Source organism: Tyto alba, unplaced genomic scaffold (genome assembly GCF_018691265.1).
Source record: "Tyto alba isolate M040663 unplaced genomic scaffold, T.alba_DEE_v4.0 Super-Scaffold_21, whole genome shotgun sequence".
Classification (NCBI taxonomy): domain Eukaryota; kingdom Metazoa; phylum Chordata; class Aves; order Strigiformes; family Tytonidae; genus Tyto; species Tyto alba.
In genome coordinates, this window is record NW_024881295.1 from 3,155,685 (window position 1) to 3,182,721 (window position 27,037).

Here is a 27,037-nt window from a genome sequence, read left to right on the forward strand (position 1 = left end):
TTTAACCAGCACACAGGAAAGGGAAATACTCTAGTTTTTCTTAAGTTCAAGTATCTGCATTAAATTAAAACCCAGCAGACTTCTGGAAATTTATTTTTCAACCTGAAACTTTGCTGTAACCCTCTAACCTGTTATTACAGTCTTTGACTGGGTACAATGTGACAGTAAGACATCTGCAGTAACTGCAGACTTAAGGACTAATACTTTATTACTTAGGCAGAACTCCCATTAATTTCAAGTACTGATGAATAGATCCTGTAGGAATGAGTCTTTCCATTCAGTTTAATAGGAAAGAGACCTACATCATCTTTAATGTTGTCAATAAGAAGCTTAGGCCTCAATTAAAAAAAAAAAAAACACTTAATTGTATCCCTATTCAGGATGCTGAGGCATGTGCTTAATTTAAATCATGTGCTTAAGTCCCAGTTACATGATTAAACAACACAAGCTATAGTACTGCTCTAGAAAGAATGCTTCCTTGATCCAAAATCTTAGTAAATAACACAAATAAGACCAACAAACAGCAGCCCTGCCTTCTCTTGTTTCTAGGTTCAAAGCTCTCTTCTGAAAGAGACCACTGATTTTTATTTTGGCAGAAAGAGTCTCATAAGCATAAGATACCTTTTTCTTAAAATCCTGGCGCTGATCTGCACTGTTCAGCCTCCGACAGCTGAATAAAAAAGCATCCAGTATTCCTAGTTAAACACCGCTTTGATGTTCAGACAGAACAATTATGATTTATTCCTTTACAAAAGATAAGCAGTGATTTCGTTTACCTGTAACTTTGGAGAAGAGCAATGGAAGCTAGAGGCACAGGCTGATGTTATTGCAAGGTTGAGCTCTATCATCTCTGGAAGGACACTGAGATCAGGGAAGGGCCCTGACAGCTGGAGAAAGAACAATTTTGCAACCATCTTCACAGAAAGACAAAAGGATAATCAAGGAGTCAGCCTCACTTCGGTCTCTTGGAAAGTGGTTTTGAAAACCATTTCTGAGCACTTAAAGGAGAAGTAGGTGATTGCAAATAGTCATTACGGATTTACCAAAGATGAATCGTGCTGCACCAACCTGATTCCTTTCTGTGAGAAAATGACTAGATCCGTGGACAAGAGGAGACTTGTCAATGCCATTTTCCTTGACTTCAGCAAAATACAAGTTCGATGGTCTGACTAAGAGGTTATTAGAGTCATACTCTACCTGGAGACCCATAACAGCTGGAGTACGGCTGAGATCTACACCAGGACTGTCGAGTTTAACATTTTTAAAGAAGGACCTGGATGGGTTGATGGAATGATTGCTCATCAAGTTTGCAGATGAGCATCAGATTCGGGAGAGATCAATCAATATAATCAAGTACATGGCTGCCATCCAGAGGGACCGAGACAGGCTGAAGGAACGAGTCTATATGAACCTCATGAAATTCAACCAGGACAAATGCAACGACTTGCCTTTGAAATGGAAAACTCCTTGCAATAGTACAGAGTCTACTGAAAAGGCCCTTTGGTGTCTGTAAACAGCAAGCTGAACATGAGGCAGTAGTGTGCTCTGGCAGCAAATGACAACAGCACCCTGGGCTGTGTTAACCAGTGCTTAATCAGTGGATGCAGGGAAGTGACTATATTCCTGCTTCTCAGCATTCATTAGCCTGCATCTAAAATATTGTGTACAGTTTTGGACTCTCCAGTAGAAAAAATAAATTGCTCAACTTACGTGGGTCTAGCACAGAGCCCTGGAGCACTTGTCCCATGAAGAGAAGCTGAGGAACAAGGCTTGGTTAGCTTGTTTATGGAGGTCATCAAGAAGAGAGAGCTAGGCTCTTCAAAAGGGTGCATACTGGGATGACGAGAGAAAATGGGCATAAGTTGAAACAAGAGAGGTTCAGGCTGGATATAATGAGAAGCTTTTACAACATGAGGACAGTTAAGAAGTGTCCAGAAAGGTTTTACTATTTCCATCACTGGAGATTTTCAAGACCAAAATGGATAATACCCTGAACAACCCAGTTTGATATCACAGACGACACTCTTTTGGGCAGGAGTTTGGCCTAGATAAAATCCTAAAGGCCTTTCTAACTTGCATTATTCTATGGTAGTGTATTTCTAAGCATTTCTTTCCTTCATATCATTCCTTCTGAAGGCTGACTGGAGTATAATTCTAAATACTGGAGCACAGAACTGTGGCTATACATTGGGTTCATTTATCTGATATAAACGAGAAAAATCCAACCTCAGATTTTTAGAGACACAGGGAGGAAAGGGGACATTTTTAACTGCATTTTTCACACTGCTCCATACAAAGATAACCAAATTCTAAGACCACAATAGGGAAAAGGTTTGAATACACATCATATAACCTATAGTCAAAGAACCCACACATCTAAATAAGAACACACTGAAAGACTGTGTCAACAGTCTTTGAAGACACAAATTCTGCATATGAATACTCTGGTATGAAAACTGGTGTAACCCAGAACTTAAATAAAATTAAAATAATAATAATTTTAAAATTTACCCATCAAATGTGACTTGATCCAATTAACAAACCAAATATTGGTATAATAGAGCGAGTGAGATCACTAAGATTATCATCATAATTGTCATTCAGCTTCAGTCATTCTCCATTTTTTTCTTTTCAAAAGTTAATTATGCAATGAATGAGTTGAAAAAAAAATTAAAATCAGTTATTACATATTCCTCTTACTATCCCATATGCTCTGAAAGTGAAGTTATTTGTCAAAGTATAGCAATGAAACAGGCTGGAAAGACAGTGGCCAATTTAAGAAATACTGGATCAAAATTGGTGCTTTTATCACATTAATAATAACGTCCAGTAAATGTTAAAATAGTATTTTTTCAAAATTAGTGATTAAGGAACTCATGGGTTTATTCACAATTCTTTTACATTTCTGATTGTTCAATTTAGTATTTATGAACTTCGTTTCTTCTACAGAATTACAGCTAATATTTTATTTGAATTCTTTAATCTTATCAAGGACTTGCTTAATAAAGAGATGGGCTCCAACATCTGAAGTGTTTCTGAGGCCTTGGGGGAGATTTGCTTATGCAAAACTGGGTAAGGAACCAACTAGTAACAAGAATTACTATTTCATGTTTTGCAATGTTGACATTTTAAAAATATATATATATATTCATCAGCAACATACAATTCTACTTTATATTTTCCTGTATGACCTTTATGCTAGAGACCTCTCTCTTCAAACCAGCTTGCTTTAATTCAGTTGTTAACTGAAACAATGGTTCAGAAAGAAATACTTCTTTCATTTCAATTACCAGCTGAATTAACAATTTAAATAACTTATTTTGCCACTTTCATATTTAAAATGAATTAAAGGCAAGATAGAATGCCAGATTCTATTATTCCCAGGGTTTGCTCCAAGTAAGGACATGAGCCAAAAGACAAGCCCTTTTTTTCTATAATGAAAATTTTCCTTGAGAAATATGCAGAATGAGTTATTTGGTTTCCTGCCAAATAGGAAAGATAAGAATATATATGATGTTGCGTCATGTTTGCCAGGTCAGCTGGACGTTTAATGAAAAGGAGTCAGGGCCTGATCCATCTCTTCCAGAAATGACTGGAAGGTTTTCTTTCCATCAGCCCCAGTGAGAGTTGGATCTAGCCCCATCTGCATGTTTTCAGGCACAAGACCAATCTTCATTTCCTGACCTGCATATCTTTCCTTTGAGAACGTTACTATTGCACAGAGAGAGGAACAACTTCTCAGAAGATTACAAATATCCAACACCTTTTTTAGTTAATATTCTGCAGATACAGTAACTTTATCCTATTCCTTGAATATTTCCATCCACATCTTACATGTTATAGTGTAATAAACAAGAACAACAAAAAATATCATGAATGGGTCTATTACAAAAATTGCATCAGCCATATTTGCATGAATGTATTATCAGACACATGCATTCATACATGTACACATAAGCCTTCAGCTCTGCTGTAAGGATGAAGAAACTTTTTAATGTACATGAATCAAGAAGCTTTACATTGCAAGCCTTTATTTATGTGACCACAAAGAATCAAATATTGCTACTGATTATAAGCCCTATCATTGCAGGATTCCAGAATCAGTCCCTTAAAACTTGTTATTTTTCTAAATTAATGTCATAATTCATGAAGGTGGTCTGTTTATGCATTTGCTACTTAACCTGAGGCATTTCATGTAAACGTTTCGACTCCTTTACCTTTAAATGAATTCTCTTCTAATAATAGTAGAACCTTAGGGTGTTATTGTAAGAGTAACTTCTCATCAATGTTTTGTGAAGTTCTCTGAGCCCTCACAGTTTCTTTCCCGCTTTCAGAATAACCAATAAAATATTTATTAAAACAGCCTGAACCACACAGAGTGGTGTAGGGTGAATTTATTTTCTTTGCTTATTACAGTAGCATAAATATGCTAAATAGTATTTGTATGAAAACTGTAGTCTGCAACAGAAAAAACATCAGGCAAGTAATACATTAGATCTGTAATACTTTTTATTGCCAGTCTCATCAAGGTGATTTGAAATTTGTTGCCTGGGTAGAGTGACTCATATGTTTACTGGCCCTGACAGGTGCTAGACATCTTCCACACTTAAGTTAATGACTTCAACAGCAGACAAGGAAAACTATATGTTGAAGTAGGTTTCTTCTTAACAGGTATTCCCAAGTTATTATTTAAGAGAGTATGTAAGTGGTGTCAGTTTTCTTCTGCAATCATAAAACTAGCCCATAACTAAACCCCTATCCCTTCATTGCAAAAATAACCCAATTAGCTTCACAGGAACTTCTTGCTGGAGTAAGGCAAGAAAAAAAAATTGCACCGTACACAGAGCTTTCCACATAAAAGCTCAGTTTCTTGCCATAAGACTAGTCACATCCTCACCAGAACAGAGGAATTAACATACTGGAAACAAGCCAGTAATTTTATAGAAATATATGCCTTCAAGTAAGCTCTAAATCAGTGTTCTCACAATAGCCATAGCTTTGGCATCATTTTTATCCCAACAAGTCACAGCTGCTGAACTGGAGACTTCTGATTTCATATTAGATAAATAATGAAAAGTTTTAGGCAGTGATGCCAGAGCCTGTCCTTTGATATCAACACATTACACTACAGTTGTTGACCAGCTACACCCAAAAGATATGTGTTTAAATTACACTAGTTAACTAAAAATATTCAGGCGAGAACTTCACAGAAACTTATACCATGACATTAGACTGTCAACCAAAATATGATGAGACTGAGACCTCACAGGCATCTGTGCATTCATAAAAACCCAAGAAATTAGGAGGACTGAATCTTTAACTACAGAGAGACCTCTACTTTGATGCCTGTCCAGACACTAGAACTGCGCTATTAATATGACAAAGTCCTGTACCCTGGCTTCCACCCAACAAGACAGAAGTACTGAGCCAGAGACCTCACAGAAACCTGTGCCTTAATATTAACCTGCCATGAAAAGGCTCCTGAGCTAATGGTCTTACAATGAGTATAACATACAGCCATCTGAAGGAGGAAGAAGAAAATATTAAAACCTCTAAAAATTAGGCAGAAGAAATATTGCAGTCTTAAATACTCATCACTTTTAGTGTCTAACTTTTCAGGAACTTTCAAAGCAAAATGTAATGGTACATTACCACAGTTATATTAAACATAACAGTTCAATTAAAGAACTGGATTTTTTCCTCTTCAGCAGGTCTCACACAAACATGCCATGCCCTTATAATATCAGAAGACATTGAGGTACAAACCACTGAGCAACACATCTTCCAAACCCAGACTAATGTGCTGTTTGTTGGAAAGAATTTAAGGGAAATCAAAAAAGTGATTGCAACAGAAATAGTAAGCAAAATGTTGACTGATGGAAAACTGCTCAGATGTTTGGAATATATTTCTGTAATTTGGGGAGAGATGTTAGTCAGTAAATTGCAGGATGAATTCATTATTTTAGAAGTTTACCTTAATCTACCCAACTGAAATGTTCTGCTGTACAAAAAAATCTTTCTTCCCAATGAGTAACTGTTTGACAGCAAATGTTAAAGTACATTAAATTTTAATGGTTTAGAAAAGGGATTGAGATGACTCTGGGAAACTTTTCCAGAAAATACTTAAATGACTCAATTAACTTTTTTTTTTTTTCCCCAAATTACTTCAGAATTAAATATTATGAAAAATCAAGAGTTTTTTCTCCTATAAGGACATAGAAGTCTGCATACAGATAGGCCCAAAACCTGAAACAAATATTTTCTTCCTGAGTGTTATTTTCCCATCTACAGTGGCACAAAAAATAATTTCAGAAAAAATATTCCAGGAAAGACTTTTCCTTCTTGATGTCTGAAAGGCGTTCTTCCCATACTTATAGTGCTGGATATTTACATTGTTCCTCATTTTCCAACTACACTCTTAGCATTTTTCATTGCTTTCTTTCACCTTAAATTAATGTCTAATTTATAATGTGATTTCTGTGTCTCATTTAAGCAAGAATAATTACCTAACATTACCTCATGACTACAAAAGTCTAATATTCTATAGCATCAGTCACTGACTTGTTTCCAGATTTTGCTTACTTTAAGTCAGAAAAAGCTGAACAGCAGCAGCTGCTTTATCCGTCTTCTGTAGTCTTTGATCCTTCACTTGGAAGGCTTAAAGAACTGTTTAATGTATAATAGAAGACCTCCCCATAATGCTGTGTGAGCATCCCTGCTCATATTGGGCAAGATCCAAAGACTATTAAAGTAATTGAGAATCTTTCCATTGGCTTATGTGGAGTTTGGTTGGGCCCAACAGGGGAAGAGCAGTGTCACTGAGATAAAAAATTCACTGGTAACACTTCACAATCTTGACAGTTATCAGCAGAAGAAAGGGATGATTAAGTTCTTTCAGAAACTACAAGGTTAAATTTGTTGGACCAAACCTGAAAACTGGAGTATCCTCCACTTCAGATACTAGTTCTCTATGTGTAAACAAATTAAACTGTTTCCTTCTACCTGGAAATAGGACATAATTTTGTAATGCTTTGGCTTTGCTGGTGAATGTGGCATGGAGGGAATAAGCAATGGTTAACCAAGCCTAATTGGCAAAGTCTACAGGGACTTATGAGTGCTCAGGAAATAGGCTTCAATCAGCATTTTACAAGAGGAGATAGGGGGAAAAATAGTGCTTGTTCTTAGGTTTGAAATAGCCATAGAAAGCCTAGACATTTCAATCTAAAAATGTTATACCAATTCTTAATTTTTCATTTATACTGGAAATGTTATCAAAACTTCACAAGTGTGTAACTGCAACATGACTTAAGATGCCAATGTTACCTATGCAAAGGAAATCATTATAATAAAAGCTTTTTTCTTTACTGTCCACAAAGTACTGAAATTCTAGGTCATTGTTATAAGAATTCCTGTGGTGATTATCTTTCTAATCATCCATGACTCTATGGATTAGACCCTGAACCACCTGTCAACCATACTTCTGTGAAATTTACTTTATTTTGCAGAGCTAGCAAAGTGATGACCTCAAAGCCTTTCTATGACAGTGCAGGGCTGCACAACACCAGACCCCTAGTGAGCAACTTACAAGGCTGATTAAGAACACCAAAAAGTGCATTTTGCAAACTATCCATCAGAGACAGACAAAAAACCAATCACCATGTAACAAAACACAGATCCAATACAAGTGAAAATAATAAGTTGCATCTTACTTCATTTGAATTTTCGGTTGAGTTGTTTTTATGTTTCAGCTTTTTCTGCAGCAGTTTGATTTCATACTCTGGTCTGGGATGCTCCTGAAAAAGGGAGAGAAAAAAAAAAAAAAAAAGACCAGATGTGTGATTATGATTAAGAGAAAAGGAAAAAAAGTTCCGGTCACTTATTCACAATCCAAGCCATCAAGATGATTCAACAACACAGCACCTTCTGGACTAGCATGATTCACTGCCTAGAGGTACGGGATACATTATGGGATGCTTAGGGGAGGAACCAAAAGTGGGGAAGGGAGAGGTTTAGGTCATGTGAAGAGGAACAACTGTGAAAAATTAGAGGGATAAGGGGATGAAAAGGGTTGGTCACATGTAAATAGTGGAGCAAATGCAGGTGTGAGACTGAGTATGTAAGCACTAGTGGAGATCAAACTGAAGCAGCTGGCAAGTGGGTAAAGTGCCTGGGAGCTAGGGAGGTGTGAGTGCCCAAGGATGAGACCACAGTGCAGCTGGCTATCAGAGGGACCAGGGGAGTCCCAGCCAACTTCCAGAGAGACCACAGGGTCTGGGGATCTCTAAGAGTGCTATTCACTGCAGTCACACTCACACTGGAGTGTGTGTTTGTGTGTCTTCAAGGTCAAGACCAGGGTGGGTTGGCTGCCTGGGGACTAGAGGAATCCCAGCCAGCTCTGGGGGAGCAGGACGTATGTGTGAGTGAGCACCTGGAGAAGGGATGGAGTGTTGTGGGCTTGTACCTCTGGGTGACAGCAACTGGGGAGACTGGGGCCCAGGGACAGCTACTGAGTGAGCGCAGCTGATGGCGGGATCTGCCTTGTGCAAATGTGCATAGGTGCATACATATATTTCCGTATCTTTTCGAACTCTGTGAACAAGTCATGTGTATCTCTGCCCTAAAGGCAGTCCCACAAATGGTACGTGCGTTCTACTGCTCCCAGGGAGCCTGGTACTAACATGGGAGGCCTGAAGGAACCTTTTTTTCTCTAAAGCTCAAGTAGGGCTATGCCTCTGAGACTCCAGCATTGTGATGCTATACCATAAAAACATAATTAAACTGCACGACAGCTTGTTTTACACATGTCATTTCATGTACTATTCAAATTAATAAAAGATGTTCTAAGGGTGCAAGTGTGACACTCTTTGAATTGCAGACTTCTTATACATTACTTATGCTTCATGTAAAAATCAATACCACAGTGAATGAAGTTCAGGAATTACTATAGCACTTCTTGTCACAAGGGTCACTGGTGTTATTACTTACAAAGTGCTAGGAGTGTATGTGGAACTCCAAGAAATAATGAGGCATGGACAATCTCTGGCATTACTAAAGTTGATTAGAAGCAAAAAATGGTGGTGAGCAGGTTGGGGAAAAGAAAGACAAAGATACAACAGTCAGTCTTTAAAGATGCTGTGTTCACTGCGCATATCTTCATGTTTTGTAAGTTTTCACTAGCTTGTTGATTTGCATTAATTTGTATCACACTTCCATAAATGAGGTTCAAAGGTCAGAAACATCTTTAGACTTAAATGAAGAAAGGATGGAGGCATCAGTCATGGATGGCTACATCAGAGGAGACAGCTTGATGAAAGTAGGGAAATGAGATAAATGAAGCTGTAAGAAATTGAGGAGATCTAATCACACTATGGGAGCACCTGCAGAACAGAATTGGCTTTCTTTACTTCTTTTTTTTTTTTTTTTTTTTTTTTTTTTTTAATTTTCTGCTAAGCAAAGCATTCTGGGACACCAGAGGCAGCTGCCAGAGGTCAGAGCAACTTCTGAAAATTGGTCTGAACAAAAATAGGGTGAGAAAATAAAATGCCAAGAAAAACATTGTAATGTAACTTACATTTTTGCTATTGACAGTTTTGCTTTGAGTGCATAATCTGTTCAAATTTGGTCAAGTTATGTTTAGTTTTCCTAGTAAGACATTTCAATGTCCTTTTTACTGCATTTCATATACCTACATCTGGATTGGAAAATTAGTTGATCTGTCTTCACTGAATCTGCCAAGTCATCTTACCCTTGACTGAACAGACCACAGTGCCTCCTGGAATGCATGTATCTGTATATTCTTTTTATGAGTATAGTGCATGAAACGTTTCTTTACAATACAGAGTTAGAGGTATTTGATCCTGGTCATATATACATGGATGTGAAGGAACAATTCCACTCTGCTGTAAAAAGAGTGCGATTCAGAAACAATGCTTTGTCTGAAAATGGGAAGAGTTCTACACTTAGGACAATAAGCTAGAAATAGTTGTGATGACTTGAAGTCCAAATGTCCATGTAGGGATAAATATGAATCCCACGATGCTGGAATTTTGCCAGTACAGCTGCCAGACACTTATTGAAAACCATGTGAGCCAAGGTACTTTGAGGCCAAATGAGTGCTCAGAGTAGAAAATGATAATTCCCGTCCTTAAAACAAAGAGCCAAATCATGAAATCTAAATCTTTACTCAGACAAAACTCATATTGACGTCGGTGGGAATTTTCCTTGAGAATGGTCTCCAGGATTTGCCTCAAACATACAACATGTGTATCCACTACACATTGCAAATTAAGGCTGTGTAGGTAATGATCCAGTTTGATAAGAATATATAACATGAACCAATCTCTCTTTGATTTCTCTTTGATTTAGGAAGAGGGTGATAATGGAATTTTACAAAGCATACATGACAAACACATTTGGATTGCTAAGAAAAAATAGAACCTTAGAAACTATCCTAAATTAACAGACCAAACAGACTAATCAGCAAAAAATAAGCCAACCTGCAGCTTCATTTTTACACTTTAAAGAAAGCCAAAGAAACACTGCAAATTCATTGAATGTATTAGGATAACTTAATATGCTGAACATAAGCAGAGCAACAACGCAGTGCACACTGGTAGGAAGGAAGGTTTCCATAAATGAAAACTGGAATGATCTAGCTGCTGCCCCAAATCAAGATGGAAACTTGGAATGAACAGAACAGAGGGCCCAGCTGTTCTCTGATGCAAGAGACTTAATTATTACAAATCAAGGACTAAACCCTCTATTTCTTATGATGATGACATAGTCACCTGGGGTGGGGAGGGAAGTCTAAGGAAGAGATTGTCATTCACACCAATGATCTGTTTAAAACATCCTAGTAATAGAATGCTCATCCAAGGAAAAGTACTTTTATATCTCAGTACATATGAACGGATCACTGGTAGATGTTCACAATCTTTTAGTCCAGATCCCTTGCACAATAGATTTGATTTATGTAAAATTAAAACAAAAGTTTGATAAGTCATCTAACGTTATTACAAGTTTAGAGATGTTAAAAGACACAAGCCACTGTACAAGTACATAGGAACTCAGATATCAAAGCTATTCTAAAGCAACATAAAACGGAAGTAGTGAAAAGAACCCATAAAGCATATTATGGAAATATATTTGCCAGATAGATAGATGAAACACCTTTTCTCCCATTGAGCAAGAACAGTAATAGTGCTTTGGAGGATTACCTGCAAAACTAAATTTTGAAATATGGCCACAGCTATTCAAATGCTCTTAAGCTAAGACCAAAAAACAAATGCTGCCATTGCAATGTCAAGATATCACATTTTGTGGGTAACTGTAACAGAATATAGCATCATTTACTTTTGTTCATTATTCAGTTCAAACCCAACCCATTTAAATACTCCTACATCAGTAAGTGGGATTGTGTGAAGCCAGATGTCCCTTGAACTATGATATTGAAAATTTTGCTTAAAATTATTTATTCTACTACATGGTAAGTCATTGCTGAAACAAATGAGCTGAAAAGCATAAAGAAGAAACCCAGCTGTAAAGTTGGATGCTAGCCCATTAAAATGGGGCATCACCCAGCTTGTCAGCGGAACAATTTCCAGATAATTTTACTGCTCTAACTTTGATAGAATATTACCTGGACTATAGAAAATTTTAAATGTCTGTGCATATCACTGTTACATGCACTGTTTTAGTTGTCCTATGGTAGTATCAAGTGGTGACAGCCATGCACTAGGACACTCATTTTATCCACTATATAAGCACAGAAACCCTTCTCCAAATAAATATTCTTAATGAACGGATTTTTTTCACCCTCAGGCACTCTTCTTTCTTTGTCTGATAATGTGTAACAGTGGGAACACTTGGCTGTGGAGGCACTCTTTAGGGGAGCAAGTTTATGTAAATTTTTCTCTGTCAATATTTATGATTGAGTGTACTTTGGATGGATTACAGATTTCTAGCTCTCACCAAAAGAAATACAATAAACAGTGCAAAATCCTTTAAATTTGATCTAAAATAGCTGCTTCACAAATCATAACATTATGGTCTGAAGATAAAATATCCTACAAATTAGCGAGGTTAGAAATCAACAGTTTCCTCCAGCTAAGATAATGCATTTGTCTTCTAAGCAAAATGAAAATCATGAGACACTGGACCTTGAGCTTGTTATTGGTCCAAGGCTACCTGCTGTAAATTATGCACCACAGTGATCCCAAGAAACTTAGAGAGAAGTTTAAAAGAGAAGATTACTGATGTACAAAAGAGGCAAACATTTTGTCAATTCATCCTATTACAGATGGTCAGAGGTCACAGATTTTAGATCTATAATTGAGTGGGCAAGTATCAGTCAAAGTTAAATGTTAAATCAAACTTAGAACATAGTACTTATATCAATCCCATGGATAGAACTACTGAAAATGTCATTAATTTCCTTGTCTTTCCATTACTAAAGATAGGTAAGTGAATATAAGGGAAGAATGTTTCCACTATGCCAGATCTCAAAGTCTCTATCAGTATCTCCCATTTAATAAGGATGCCTCATAAACGGCCCAGATTTTCTGCTGCAAAGGAAACTCTCTTCCAGGTAATATCAGATCAGATTTTTGTTTATGAAATAGCATTTTCTCAGCACTGGTCATTTATGGCAATTCTGGAATTTTCATTTCCCTGGAGTTTTCTGCCTTTCAGCCTCTGTGTACCTGGAACCCAAGGCTTACAGGCAACCTGGTTTGCTAAGTGAAAGGAATGGGACTCTGTATAACATTCAAAGGTACACTTCCTGAAACATCTTAAAGCACATATATCAGAGACAAGCTAACAAAAGCTTTATAATATCCAGAATTATCTGGTTCCAGAAGGTGTATATTCTGACCAACCACTCTCTTTTGAAACTTTTGTGAACTTTTCAAGTTGAACCACAATCCAGATTAGAGCTTTGTCTCCACTCTAATATGGAGAAATAGATACTTTAGTTAATCTGAACTAAAAATCTCTTTGACCATAAATATTTGTTTAGTCTTTATCAATTTGTTTCAGCCATACCAGTGCCTCTTTTATTTGTTTTCCATAAATATCCCAATGACTGGATTTACAGCCAGTAACATTCATGAAAACAACTTATTTGAAGGAAACATGAATGTTGAATTTGTAGCCAAAAGCTTTTATATTTGAGGCTTGAGTTTAATGGCTTCAGTTTCACAGCAGCATAAGCCAACCTAAGGCTGGACTCCCATGCTCTCAGACTCAATTTCACCTTGCACTAGCCACGCATTTCCATTTCTGTTCCTACACTGACAGCAGTGCATATGCAGGTCCATGGTATGACCAGGATAAAAACTCCTACCCCTCATACTTGCAGCGACCCTTCAGTTGTATCATCTGTCTGAACTGTCCACAGCTCAGCTGTATAACTGCCAGCATGCCCGTAAGAGGAAGAACAAGACTGCACGGCTGAGATAGTAACACCACAGTAGTGTGGAGTTAGATTGGTTTAAACTGCTATGCAGCTGCAATCTATTAATGAGGTTACATGCTACAGATGAGCTGATTCCTAACCCACATTGTTCTCTTCCCCTGAACAATACCTTGCGTATACTGTGTTGAAAACTTGTCTAATTAATTGGTCCCCTCCACCACAAACATGGACCACTTTATTTCTGGAGTTACTTCTCCACAGGTTTAGTCAGTAGGTTCAGGTGATGGATGAGACACAAGGATTAGGAGCATGAAAATAAGGAGGGGATCTCTACCTGGTGGTATCAGTGAACTACTGAGGTATTTTATGCAGCTTCACCCTGTGAGTCTAGATCTGTCAAAGACTTCAGAAAATAACGTGGCCAATACATTAACAAACAAAAGAACAAACAAACAAACAAACAAACAAACAAAAAAACCAAAAAAACTCCCAAACAACAAAACATGGAAAAAACAAAGCAAAACAAAACAACAACAAAAAATTCCAAAACCTAGCTTCTTAATTTTATAAACTGGTGTAAGTAAATCCATAATCACCTCAGCAAAATCCAAGAATTTTAGAAAAGAGGGAATCACATCCCCCAATCAAATGAGAGGAAGGGTTTAGATTTTCATCTAGAAACTGTGCCACATAGTTCAGGTGCCTAAATTTACATTTTGGATGCATTCGTTCTGTTAGGTCTAAGGAGGTTTGTGCTGGGTTTCTGTGGCATGGCTTTTTTGGTAGCAGAGGAGGCGGCTACAGCAGCGGTCCCCCGTGAGAATCTTTTTGAAGCTCCTCTGGCTCTAAGTTGGACCTGCTTCTGGCCAGGGCCGAGCCAATGAGCAAGGGTAGTTGCACCTCTGTGAGAACATATTTAAGAAGGGGAACCTGAGAGGGGGTTAGGGCTTGTGAGGAGGAGCTGTGAGAAGGATGAACAACCAGGTCAATGGAAGGAAGGAGAAGGAAGTGGGGGAAGTGTGCTGAAGCAGAGACCCCTGTAACCCCCAGGGAGATGGCAGCGCTGCCCCCCCTGTCACCCGTGGAGGTCCACAGTGGAGTAAAGGCCGACCTGAAGCCTGAGGAGAAAGCCACTCCGGGACAGGCGGCTGCGCTTAAAATAGGCCGGGACCCCGGGGGGAGAAGCGGTCCCTGCTGTGGGGGCTCTGCGCTGGGAGGGCCGCGACACGCGGGGGGGACCCACGCTGGAGCAGCGCGGGAACGGCTGCGGCCCGTGGGGAGGACTCCCGCCGGAGAAGGCTCCCGGAGGCCTGTCTGCGGGGAGAGGGGAGCCCCGGGGAGCAGGGGAGGGGTGTGCGGCGGTCACCCCCCCTCCCGAGGAGGAAGGAGCAGGAGCTGACTGTGACCCCCAGCCCCTGCCCCTGCGCTGCCGGGGGAGGAGGGGGAGAGGTGGGGAGCAGAGCTGAGCCCGGGGAGAAGGGAGCGCTGGGGGAGGTGGTTTTGGATGGGGTGGCCGCCTCACCGCCCCCACCTTGTCTGTTAAGCGCTGTCTTTGTTAGCATCTGCATTAGAGTGATGTTTTCTTTTTCTTCCCCCCAGTCTGCCTTTTGCCTGTGACCATAATGGGTGAGCTACCCCTCCCGGTCCTTAGGTGGATTCTTTGTGCCATTTCTGCTTCACATTCTCCATCCCATTCCTGACAGGGGAAGGGGTGAGTGAACGGCTGTGTGATACTCAGTTTCCTTCTGGGCTCAAACCATGACAAGGTTGGTCACCCACCTTCTATGGAAGAGCCAATGAAATCTGGATGTCTAAATTCCAGAGTACTTTGAAAATCTCAGCTCAAGATGTCTATTTTAATGCACTCATATTTAAAAATGCTGGGATACACATACATTCAGAGATAGTGAGAATTTCATTATTGTGTAATGAACAATTAATGGACAAGCTACAGATCAGATGTTTTTCACACAAACCTACACACAAAAATGGCAAAAACTTTCTACACTGCCTATAAGAAATTTAATCTTGCAGTACAAGTAGCTGAGTAGGATGGAAGCAGAAAGCTGAGACCAAAAAAGAGTCAGTGGTGTTACACTGATTTGAAGTTAAGATCCAGAATTTTAAGAAGCGTTTATGTTTTCCAAGGGTTAGAATTATTTCTATAGCTCTGACCCAGAGAGTTGTGGATGAATCTAGAAAAAAAAACCCACACAATTATGTGCTCTTGGAAGGTAATAAATAAAACAAGACCAGTTGAAACTTGTATCAGTAAAACATTGTCTCACACCACATAATCAGGTATTTGGTATAGGTGCAATGTGGGAGAGTTTTTATAGGCATGAGTTTGCAACAACGTTGCACTACTCCTAAGTGTCCATATGCATGTGAAAATGAAGGAAATGAAACAAAATTAAAAAGCCTGAGACAAAACTAAAGAGTAGGAAACAATTCTGCTTAAATATGATAAGTTTTGAAACTCTGCATTCATTTAAAACAGTTGGCAACTTGGGCTATCATTAAACATTATCACAAAGTATTGACCTTAAATTTTAAAAGCCTTTTCCAAGTTCAAAAGTACTTTTAGAAATAACTTCCACCTGGTTTAGTACACTGTGCAGATTGACAGAAAAGCTACTTCTCCTTCCATCTTATTTTATTCTTGATTAATCTTCCTGTGTCAATGACACTTCACGGGAAAAATCACAGAATAACAAACAATGACATAGCAATAAAAGACTTTGCAGAAAAATAAATAACATTTAAGTCCCTTTATACTAGTTCATTAAAATAAGAGTTTCTTAACACATTTCCACATTACTTACATATGCATTTGGCATTAAAAAAAAAAAAAAAAAAAAATGGCAGCCTCCATCATACACAGGAATAAATGTAAAATTCAGTTTAGATAAATAATAATAAAAATATGCTCATTTCCTTAGAAAGAAAATTCTTTCCCCACCCAAGAGAATACAATGATGTGGTGCTGAGGTTCCTGGAGCAACTACATGAAGTAGGACCAGATTCTCCTTTTCTTGTTAACACCAATAGGAGGTTAATTTTGGATCCTGTCAGCATGTTTGACTTACCTAATATTGAATCAGTCCAAGACATCTCAGTGCACAGCAAAACTGATTTTATTAGGTGCAACAGAGGAGGACAAAGGGGAGAAAAAATGGGGATGAGAAAAAACAATGTCTAAAAGACCTTTGTATGAGAGAGCTGGGCGGGGGTACTGTGACTTTGAGGGAACTGAAAAAGGCAGACAGGGTTTGTGAGTCCCTGGGAGAGGAGAAGGTCCCTCTCCACCTCCTCATACATGTCTCCCTCAGAACACATGCTCCCTTGCCGTACAGATCCCCTCACTTCATACCTTGTCTGTTCTGGAAGAAGCACGACACTGGCAAACCTTGCTTACCCACCTAGATCTCCTGGGTCACTGGGAAGGAGAAGAGGAAGAAGGAGAGGCCTAGAGATGGTCCCTGCTCCTAGAGGGACAGTACTGGATAAAGATACAGGATGCAGTAGGTGAAGTCAGAAGACTCTTGGAAAGCAGGACTTTCCTCCCTGTTGCTCCTTTCCTCTACCAGTAGCTCCTGTTTTCCATCATCCATGCCATGGCCATGCCCTGGGCAACAACAACCACAGTAGAGAGGTGTGCTGCACAGGTTGGGAGAGTCCATTCTAGCTCCTCCTCCATAGCTTCACACTCCAGGCAACAGCCCACCTCTGCACTTAGACCAGAGAATGAGAAGATGTGACCCTCTTCTCTGAACTCAGGGGACCACAGGAGGAGAGAACTCATGCCACCCCAGGTGACCCATACTTTGAGTGGCCCATCACAACATCCTGGGGAATCAAGGCTACCTATAAGGAACCAAGCAGTTTTGAGGCTTGTAGACAATTCAGTCCTGGAAAGGACACAGACGGTCATTATAATGGAAAAGGAATAAAAGAAAGGAAATTAAAGCATGGTGATATGCCTCGTAGAAGAGAAATAAAAAAGGAAAATCAACTAGAACTCCGTGTTGTGGCACATCTCTGGATCAACAGTCTTGGATTAAAAAAACGTAATAGTGTATCTTTATCAACTCATTAGCAAGAAAAGGAACTATCCCCTGTTCTGATTCTTGTAGTTTAAGAATTAAAACATATTTAAAGTGTGCCTTCATGTGTAATTCTTTAATGGTGCAAAGGCTGGTACTAAACAGTTTCCCCCAAGGCCTGAGGGAACAGTCCTTCCCCAACTATCCTATTAAACTCTCATCCTCCTAAACATAGCACTTAAAGCTAACATTCAAAGGACTTGTTCAGAAGATCAGGGCTATCGTAGGGTCATTACATAATTAGTGCTAAAAGGAATTTAATTAAGGTGACAGAAGATTCACTGGAAGGAGTGCTGAAACCCAAGAAAAGGTAGTTAAAAAAAAAAAATATAAAGGGATCGAAAATTTTTCGAAACATGGACCCAACAGGAAAATTGGAATAGGCATGGGGAAAATGTGAGATAATGCATTTGGGGAAAATAACCCTAACCGAAAATCCCATTGGCATGAGAAACCTCAATGCAGTGAGGATGAAAGGAGAGATTTGAGACAACACACAATACTGAAGCTACACATTCCTCTTTTACCATTTCTGACCACTTTTTCCCAAAGAGGACTAATCTGTGTATACACAGTTATTTTATTAGAGTCTCCTTTCCACTCCTGCATTTTTTAGGCAAACAAAAATGTATTATACTGCTTGCTTTAGCAGACACTATTAGAACTTCAGAAAAGGAGTCTACTCCTATAATTTGAAAGGTGGAAGACAAGGTGAAAACATAAAATTAATCAGATCACAACAAATTTTGAAAATGTAGTAGAGAAGATCAAGTTAAGCCATGATTGACTAAAGGAGACAATTGGATGTATCTGTAAACATATTTAATGTCACCAAGTCTGCTTGATATTTAATTCTGTTCTACTCAATCTACCTTCTTTATTACTTTATCTTAACTCAGTGATAATCCACAGAGTATCTTAAAGTCTTCCCTTAAGGTTTCAATGATTTTTTTTTTAAAGTCATCAAATAGCAAGAGGAAGAATGAGACTTTGCGAATTACAGTTTGCAAAAAATGTTTGCAAACATTTTACAGAGCACAGGATTTTAACTTAAAGTTGTAATTTAGTAAATGTGTTTCTAATGAAGACAGACACCTAAGTTCCTGTCTGTTGTACTGAAACAGTATAAAAGCATGACTATTTGAGCAGTAACAAGATCACCACTCACTGGCATTTCAGTTAGTGTGGACTTTCTGTCCATTTATTCTTTCAAGTTCTGCTCCAAATTCTAAGATTTCATCTTTTATAATTGTATTTCCATTTCAGTTTACATGGACTTGTTGGTAAAATGAAGTAAAATCTCTTCCACCTGTAAAACCTAAAGCAGGAACATCCTGGGTCCTAGAAGTACAATATCTGAAGATTCGTGGGAGGCCAATATTTTCTACTCTCCACAGCATTAATTAGAGTCTCTCTGTATTTCTTCACCAGCTCCTTCACAAATAGAAGAGGGTATGGATTCTCCCACCTCTATCCCTGCTTTATTGATGGCTATATCCCTTATTATACAGCCTGAAAAGCAAACAAATGTGCAACCTGTTTGATTGGGTTACACAAATACACATCTATGGCACAACACATTGAGTGCTTATTCATGGTATTTCCAAGGCTTCATCTGTTTTCATGGTTCTGGTCTGGGTTTGTTTCTGTTCTTTCCCTCTCCCATTTAGTTATCAGTTGCTCAATTGCTTTTCAACACAGTTATCTATTTTACAGTCTAGTACCCAATGCTACCTATTTTTTTTTTTTTTGATTTAAGATGTACAAACGCAAATCCTCTAAGTCTGTACAGCTGCCAGCTGCAAATATGCACGCAAGCCTTAGGGAGTGTGCTTCCTCAGACTGCTGTTGCCAAGATATTTACAAATAAATGAACTAAATTAATCTCTCGTGTGACTCTTTTGAAGCAAAAGATTTGGCACAGTGTGTTTAAAGAAAGTAATTTTACTGAAATTTTATAGTCAAAAGTCCACAAAACTTACACTGAAGGCATTTATTTCAATATAATTCTCACAAGGTACTTCTCAGCTCTTCAAATTTTATGGTTGTTTTCCTCCTTGCTTTGATTCTGTAACTTCCCTTTCTAAATAAACTGATAATAGTAAATAACTTAATCTAATTTGTTCTTAAAACTGTTAAACTTTCAGAACTTCTTTCTTGCCCCTTTCTTTCTCTCTCTGTTAAGTGATCCTGTGCATTTCACTTCTAGTTCATTCTAGTCTAACCTGATCAGACAGTTTTCCACTTTCCAACACTTGTAAAGACTTTACCACCACTGAAACATTGTGCCAGTATATGTCTAACAGACAAATTTATCCTCATCTTTATGAATCTAATAGGTAAAAGGTGAACAAAACCTGATCTAACTTGCATTTTTGCTGAAATACCAAGAGCTGACAGAAGATGATACAGTGCATGGCTTTTTGATTAAGATGTCAGGTCAAGAGACACCTCCATTTTGATCATTATTCTTCAAAAGAGAGCTGGATCATGTCCATGTCAATGTCCAGAAGGGAACAAGAATAAACAGACATCTAGAAAATTATATAATAACAAAGACTGAAAGAGCATAGGCTAGTTCATCTTAAAAAAAAAGGTGACAGAGAGATATGATATTATGTTGAATTTTGCTGAAAAGAGGACAGAGGTAATTCCCTTTCTCTTTGAAAGAAAGAACAATAGAAAAAAAAAAGAAAAAAAAAAAAGAACATTTAACAAGAACTTTTAGGAAAATCTTATTAGCAGTATGGATAGATGAATATTAGAATAGTTTGCTTAGGGAGAAGGTAGAATCTCCACTGCTGGATTTATTTAAGAGCAAATTAGACAAACATCTTTTCATAATAATTTAAGTAGAGTTGATCCTACCATGCACAAAGGATGGCCCCTCAAGGTCCATTCCAGCCTTGTTTTTATGATTCTACATTCCTAATTCTTCAACTTGTGCTGAGATGTATCTGGCACTCCTTCACTTGTCATAAACAAAGGATTCTTGCTGATCCCACGGTTTCTGTCCACAAACTTTTACCTCTTTAGAGCTCTTCATCACAGGACCTCACAAATCTATAGATTCTTTCAGAGCATTTTGAAAATATTGAGCTAAACTTTAGGATTTGGTACAGCAAGTGATAAACTTGAAATTCGGCAAAATCTGGTGGATTCATCAAGTATGCTGCAGAGCCAGGAATTTGCTCTCCAGCCTCTTCATTGGTACTACAATTAGTACAAAATTGTTGTTGTCCCAGGGAGCAGTATGACATTCCACATACTCCACAAGCAGTAATTTCTGATGTGCTGATGTACTTGGTTTGCATCACAACTTACGAACTGTGAGTACTGGGTTATACTGTGAGCATCACCCATGTCATAACTGGATAGAGAGTAGTGAAAAAGCTGAGAAACCAGAGGCAAAAGAGGGGAGGTTGCAGTCAGGTTATCAGTGAAGGAATACTTGGGAGGTCTCCCTTACTGTAAAGGCAATGCTAAAGGCTGCATTTTGGGATAGTGATGGAATAGTGAATACTGGAGTCTGCTGTCTGTTCCCAGGGTTATTTTTTCATTTTATCCAATGTTTCTTATCTGAGGAATAGACAAAAGTGGAATTACATTATCACTGTCCTACATCATGAAATTCATGATGTCAGCTTACTTTTCTTCTAGGTTATTTGCACTCTACATCCTGCTTGAGCTGAGCTCAAGTAGCAGGGCTGGAGGCTTGTATGTGGTCTGCTTTTCAAGGAACTGCGCTGCAACATGAAGAAATGGATTTGAATCCTCCCATCAAACCAAGGTAGGCCTACAACTCATCTTCCAGGAACCTGACCACATTTTATTAAGTCGGTGAAGAAAGCAAGGCACACTGAGCTGTTCCATACAGCTACTCAGCTCACCATTAACAATAAAAGAGAATCTAAATACTGCAGTTCTGAATTACTGAATATGACCCTGTTCTAGAGCCATGTCAGCATCTATTTCTAGGGCATATGTAATGGAAGGTCTAAAGTCTACCTGTTCTTAGTATGATATTTACAGCTAGTGACTGCAGTCTCTTTAGTCAGAGTTAGAAATTAATTCTCTGGTGAGGGTCAGCAATTTAAACAGACCATAGGCCATGACACGTGAAACAATGCCTAAGAACAAGACTAAAAACAAATTTAGGGATACTATAAATACTAAAAAAAAAAATCCGTCTCATTTTTCAGTCAACTCAGCTACAGTTGCAAAGCACTTCAAAATTGTTCTCAAAAAAACAGCCCCATTTGTTTGCAACAGCTCTGTGGGTGATCTCAAGATGTTGTACCCAAGGCATCATAGATGCAGCACAGACCTGGATCCAAATATTATATATGTTACCCTGACATGCTACAATCATTATCACAGAGAAATTTTGTTATAAATAACCAAGTAGCATCTTTATGACAAAGTATTTATTTTATATCATTCTGTTACTGCACTCTGTATAATGGTCTATGGGAATTCTCAGCAACGAATGATCTGCTATTATCTTATAATCCTTTTCAACATTAATTATTAAAATTAGGGTGTTGACCAATAAGATATAGGTGATGATTTATTTAAAGGTACTTTGATACTCAAAACTGTATCACTTATAGTGATTTAGAAAAACATAGCTATGAACTGCATTGTGCTGGAGAACACTCATGAGAACTATAAATATCAATACATATCTTCAGATATAAAATAATTTATACAGTAAATTAGCACAGGGAGAGGAAACTTACTTCTTCTTCCTCCAGTCCAGTTAGATCCCAGAAGTAACTCAGTCTCATCTGCAAACGCTTCCATTGTTCAAGGAACATAGTAGCTTTAAAAAAAAAAAAAATAAAAAAAAAAAAAATAAAATTATAAATCCAATGCACAATGGTGAATGTTTGTGTTACTTATAAGCCCCAAATGATATTTGAATCCCATTATGCTAGGGCCTTTATCAATAAGCACTAAGAAAGAGCTCCAGACCCAATTTTAATGAAAGAACACAAACAAAGCATGGCAACAATAATTACTGTCCTTTTACGAATACTGAAAGATACAACATGGATTGTTTAAAGACACTGGCAAATTCTTCTCAAAGACTGGAACTGAACCCATATCTGCTGATACCCACCTCAAGAATATCATCTCTCTTAATTTACCATAAGTCATTCTGTAATTCATGAGTATAAAACATATAATGAAACAAAATCTAGGTCTAAATATTAATCTGTAATACTTTAATTGGCCAAACAGATTTTGCTGTTTCAGTGTTTTGAATCAGTCAGAAACATGTAGAGAAGGAAGGTGTAGCCAGCTACTGAAATAAATCATTGATGCCTACATGTAAATGAAGACTCTCAGTAGTATGTAGAAAATAATGTTCTTTTGAAACATATTATAGTGGTGCAGTTGAATGTTTTTGTCCTGCACAGACACAGTGAATTTATTCTAAAGGACTGGCCAGTAGTTCAGCATCCTGCTTTTCCTTTTTAGTCAATATGAAGAAACAGGTGTTGTACTGTTGTCTCATATTCACAAGTCTCCTGACCTTCCTCTCATAATTGATGTTTCCTCTAGATAGCCCTTTGCATAGATGCTCATGATTTATGGACTTACGGATTTATTAGAAACAGCACTTCTAACTCTTGACTTGTGGACACCTATTTTCAGATAACTATATCAATATTAAACCAGTTTATACCAACTAAAACCACACTTTACCAATAAAAGCTATACCTATAAACAACTGTGGGTACTGATTTCCATTTTCTTATGTTTCACTTCACCTTTTCAATTGGTGAAAAGGTGATAGTAAAACCACCGTAAGATCACAGTGGTATTTATTTCACTTTGAACATCTTGTAGATAGCGCCACAAGACACACAACAATGGAGAATTAGATCCAGCTTCATTTGAATGTAACTGCACTTGGTGTAAGCTGTAAGATAACACTGGGAAAAGTTAGAGTACTACTAAAACAAGCTCTTACAAGACAGAATCTATTCCAACAGTTAGCTGAAAATATTTTCTGCACAGGTATCCTCCCATAATGTAAGAAATAAATGTCATTTAAACGCAAGACTGGCTTTACACTGAAAGTAAATCCAGACAATAAACAATTAAGTTGCTATCTCTGCTCCCTCCTTACAGAAGGAAGGACATAGAAAAGCTATATTTAGCATGTTTTGAAAACTCAAGTGTTTTTAGATATCCTAAATGCAAAAACATTTGGTTATTTTATAGGGTGCTATTACTCATTCCATTTTTTCCTGTTATTCAAAAAGTCAGTTCCACATTTAGCTCTGTAAGAAGTTATTTGGCTAGATGCAGTAGCTGTTCCGAAATCAGCAAGTTTGCACTGACTTACACTAGCAGCAAAACAGTCCCATTATATCCAACTGTCGTTCTAATAAACACATCTGACAGCTGAAATTCAGCATCCAAGAACACCAGTGACATTAAGCACAACAGGCCAGACATTACTCCGTATTTTGTGAATATGGTTATTAGCAAACAGTATTGCTGAAATCACACAGATACTTTATGAGGCATCAAGATCAGCTAGTAAAATTATGATTCCTTTCAAGGTATTAACCATAGTAAGTCATCTGCCTTTTACAGAATGGGAGAAGGCAAGCAGGATGAAAGGCTTCTCGTGCCCAATACCATCATGAAATTAAGCCAGCTCAAATTGCTGTACTTTGCTCTTTTAAGTAGACAACTGTAAGCCATAACACTTGCCAGCTTCCACATCACTATACTACATCCTACGAAAGAACATTTACTCAAGATACTGTGAGGCAAGCTGATTAGGTGTGTGAACGAAATCTGTCATTCAGCAGAATGAGCTCTAGATATAAACAGTTCGGACTCCTAGTAGTAAGGCAGCAAAATTTGATGTAATCTAATACTTAATAGGCAAGCTGGGCAGAGTTAGTGAAGGATACTTTGTTTCACTTTGCTGTTCTTTGTATATGACGGCTGTAATTTCTTACACTGACAAGCTCAGTTATCATGGTCCCAAGAACAGACTTTTCCAATCTGTGGGAAACATTTTTTGGAGGGGGGCTACAGCTCAGAAAGAATTTTGTTATTCTTGCATGTCTTTTTTTAAAAGCAATGCATATGGAACTTTTTATTCCTTTCTGTTCCTTTACAGATTCGACTAATTTATCTTAGTGCAAGGATATATCAACATTCTTCTTTGCACACTGCATTGCTGATGTTAAAACAGAATTGTTTTGGATGAGGCTGCATGGAAATGATCTTTTGCATGGATGAAGTATACAGCACAGATTCTCTGTCAGGAAAATACTGTTTAACTATGAAAGGGTAAATGAATTGTGATTCATATACACGCTGTCCAAACAGCTACACAGACACTTGGACAAGGCACTGTATTGCACGCTTCAAGGAAGCAGGTAAACTATGACACTTTCTCTGCCAGTCTACTCTGTAACTAGCAGAAATCTGAAGTAGGAAAATAAGCCATTGTGAGACCATAAATTCATCATCTTTTGCCATTCCTCTCAATCTTGGTGCTTACATATTCGCTAACTTCTGCTGAATGGTTTCCAGGAACTGATAAACAAAAACTTCTTAGTTCTGTGATCTGTTCTGTTTGAAAACTCCTTAAAGGCCCTATGCTATCTGCACCAAACACCAAGCTACCAATCAGTCATTTCTAAAACAAGCTCTAAAATTTTAAACGTGTTGCAAAGGATAACACACTGGTTGCTGAGGGACGGCTTAAATACAATAATATATTTGCTCAATTTCATATTAAGAATGAAAATTTCATTTCCCGAACAATGAATAAGGAAATAAAAAAATCATTTTACAGTAGAAATAACACCTTTAACTTTCACAATAAACAAGATCTAGAGTGAATGAGAGCATAACACCAGTAATAATACACGCAAGCACAGTACACACACTTTTCAGGGCAGAGGTGAAGCCAGAAACAACAGGAATAATACCACAATACATTCATTAGTGTTTATGACATATTTTGATATCCTCAGTGAGATAGAATATATTTGTCATTAAAGAAAAACAAGTTTGTTTAAATAGAATACTTTAGAACATATCATAATTAAAGCAATAATAGTCCCACTGTTCTTGGAATTCCATAAAGATTTGATAAAATGATGCTACCAAGTTGTCCCACACGGAAGTGCACTCTGCTTAAATTAAACCTGCTGCCTGCACCACACCAATCCCCAAATACATTCTGGCCCCAAATGCAGAAGGTGTTAAAGGGACTTGTCATGTTGATAGAAAATTAAGAACAATTAAGAAAAACATGGCAAAGATTAAAGTCTCATTAAACAAGGCAGTAAAAAGAGAAGGGACACATTTTTCTTCCCTAAACAGCCCAAAGCTTGCTGTTGACAGCGGGAAGCCTTGTAATACTGCTTTCTCCAGTCTCAGCACAGACAGCTCCTCACTGGCCTTCTGAGCTGGCCTTCCCAGCTTCACAGAGGCACAGGTATCACATCTGATCTAATAGCACTTTATTAGATGTAAGGCTACTCTATGTTCTAATACTGTGCATCGCAGCTTTCATTTCTGTCAGGAGCCCGAAGATCAAACGACACTGTAAACATGCAAAGCAATACTCACCCCAGAGAGCCATAAAGATGGAGAAGAAGACTGTGGCAGGGTTGTCAAATAAATGGCTAGCTCGAGCAGTAGCACAAGCAGAGCTGAGGTTCCAGTAGTCACAGAACTTGTCACACAGGGGGCACATGGTGAAGGCATTGCGTTGATCACACATTTCTTTACTGTGAATGACAAGTGCACAAATTCTTAGAGTGTTACGACTCAGAAATGGGGGATGTAGAGTGGTGATATCAAGCAGCAGCACATCATAGCTATTACAAGCTATTTGCAACATATGTGGCTTGCACTTTCAGAGAACCAAAGCTGCGTGTTTCTTCAAGGCACATTGCCATGCACTGGTATATTAAAATACTTACGAGCACCTTGCCAACAGAAAACCAGTACAACACAGCAACCAATCTCAGCATTAAACTGTATTCGTGAATTATTTAAGACTGCATCACTGAAGACCGAGGTTAACCACACTAGAAGAAAATTATTAAAACGTAGTCAAAGTGGAATTTGTCACCTCTACAGTCAGTTACATGATATGATACAGATTAGACTTAAATTCATGAAAAAGACTTCTGAAGTAGCTGTAAAGGAAATTCTGTGCCCTTGACAAAACACACATTTTTAACATGGTGGCAAAAAAATCCATGTCAAATACCATGCTACTTCATGGATCAGAACTGGACATGTAAGTCTGCATAAAAGCCAGAACCAGCACACAGGCATGTTGGTTGGTCTGTGTCACAGACAGGATAAATCTGCAGCACCATTTGCAAGATACATTAGGTTTTGGTATTAACTGACATACGTGTACTGAATTTATAAGACTTACACCAGCCAAGAGTCTCATTCTTAGCAAGGATGTTATATTTCACAACATCTACTTTGAGATTCGCCTCTACCC

At 38.1% G+C, this 27,037-nt stretch overlaps 1 protein-coding gene across 1 annotated transcript in view; it reads right to left on the reverse strand.

Moving 5' to 3' along the window:
- Positions 1-27,037, reverse strand: part of ANO2 (anoctamin 2) — a 193,628-nt gene that overhangs the window by 91,131 nt on the left and 75,460 nt on the right. Inside the window, exons 12-14 of the mRNA XM_032995065.2 lie at positions 26,143-26,303; positions 22,266-22,348; positions 7,710-7,793 (exon numbers count right to left, since the gene is read on the reverse strand). Of these exons, the coding sequence (XP_032850956.2) occupies positions 7,710-7,793; positions 22,266-22,348; positions 26,143-26,303 (328 nt within the window). The remainder of the gene's footprint in view (positions 1-7,709; positions 7,794-22,265; positions 22,349-26,142; positions 26,304-27,037) is intronic.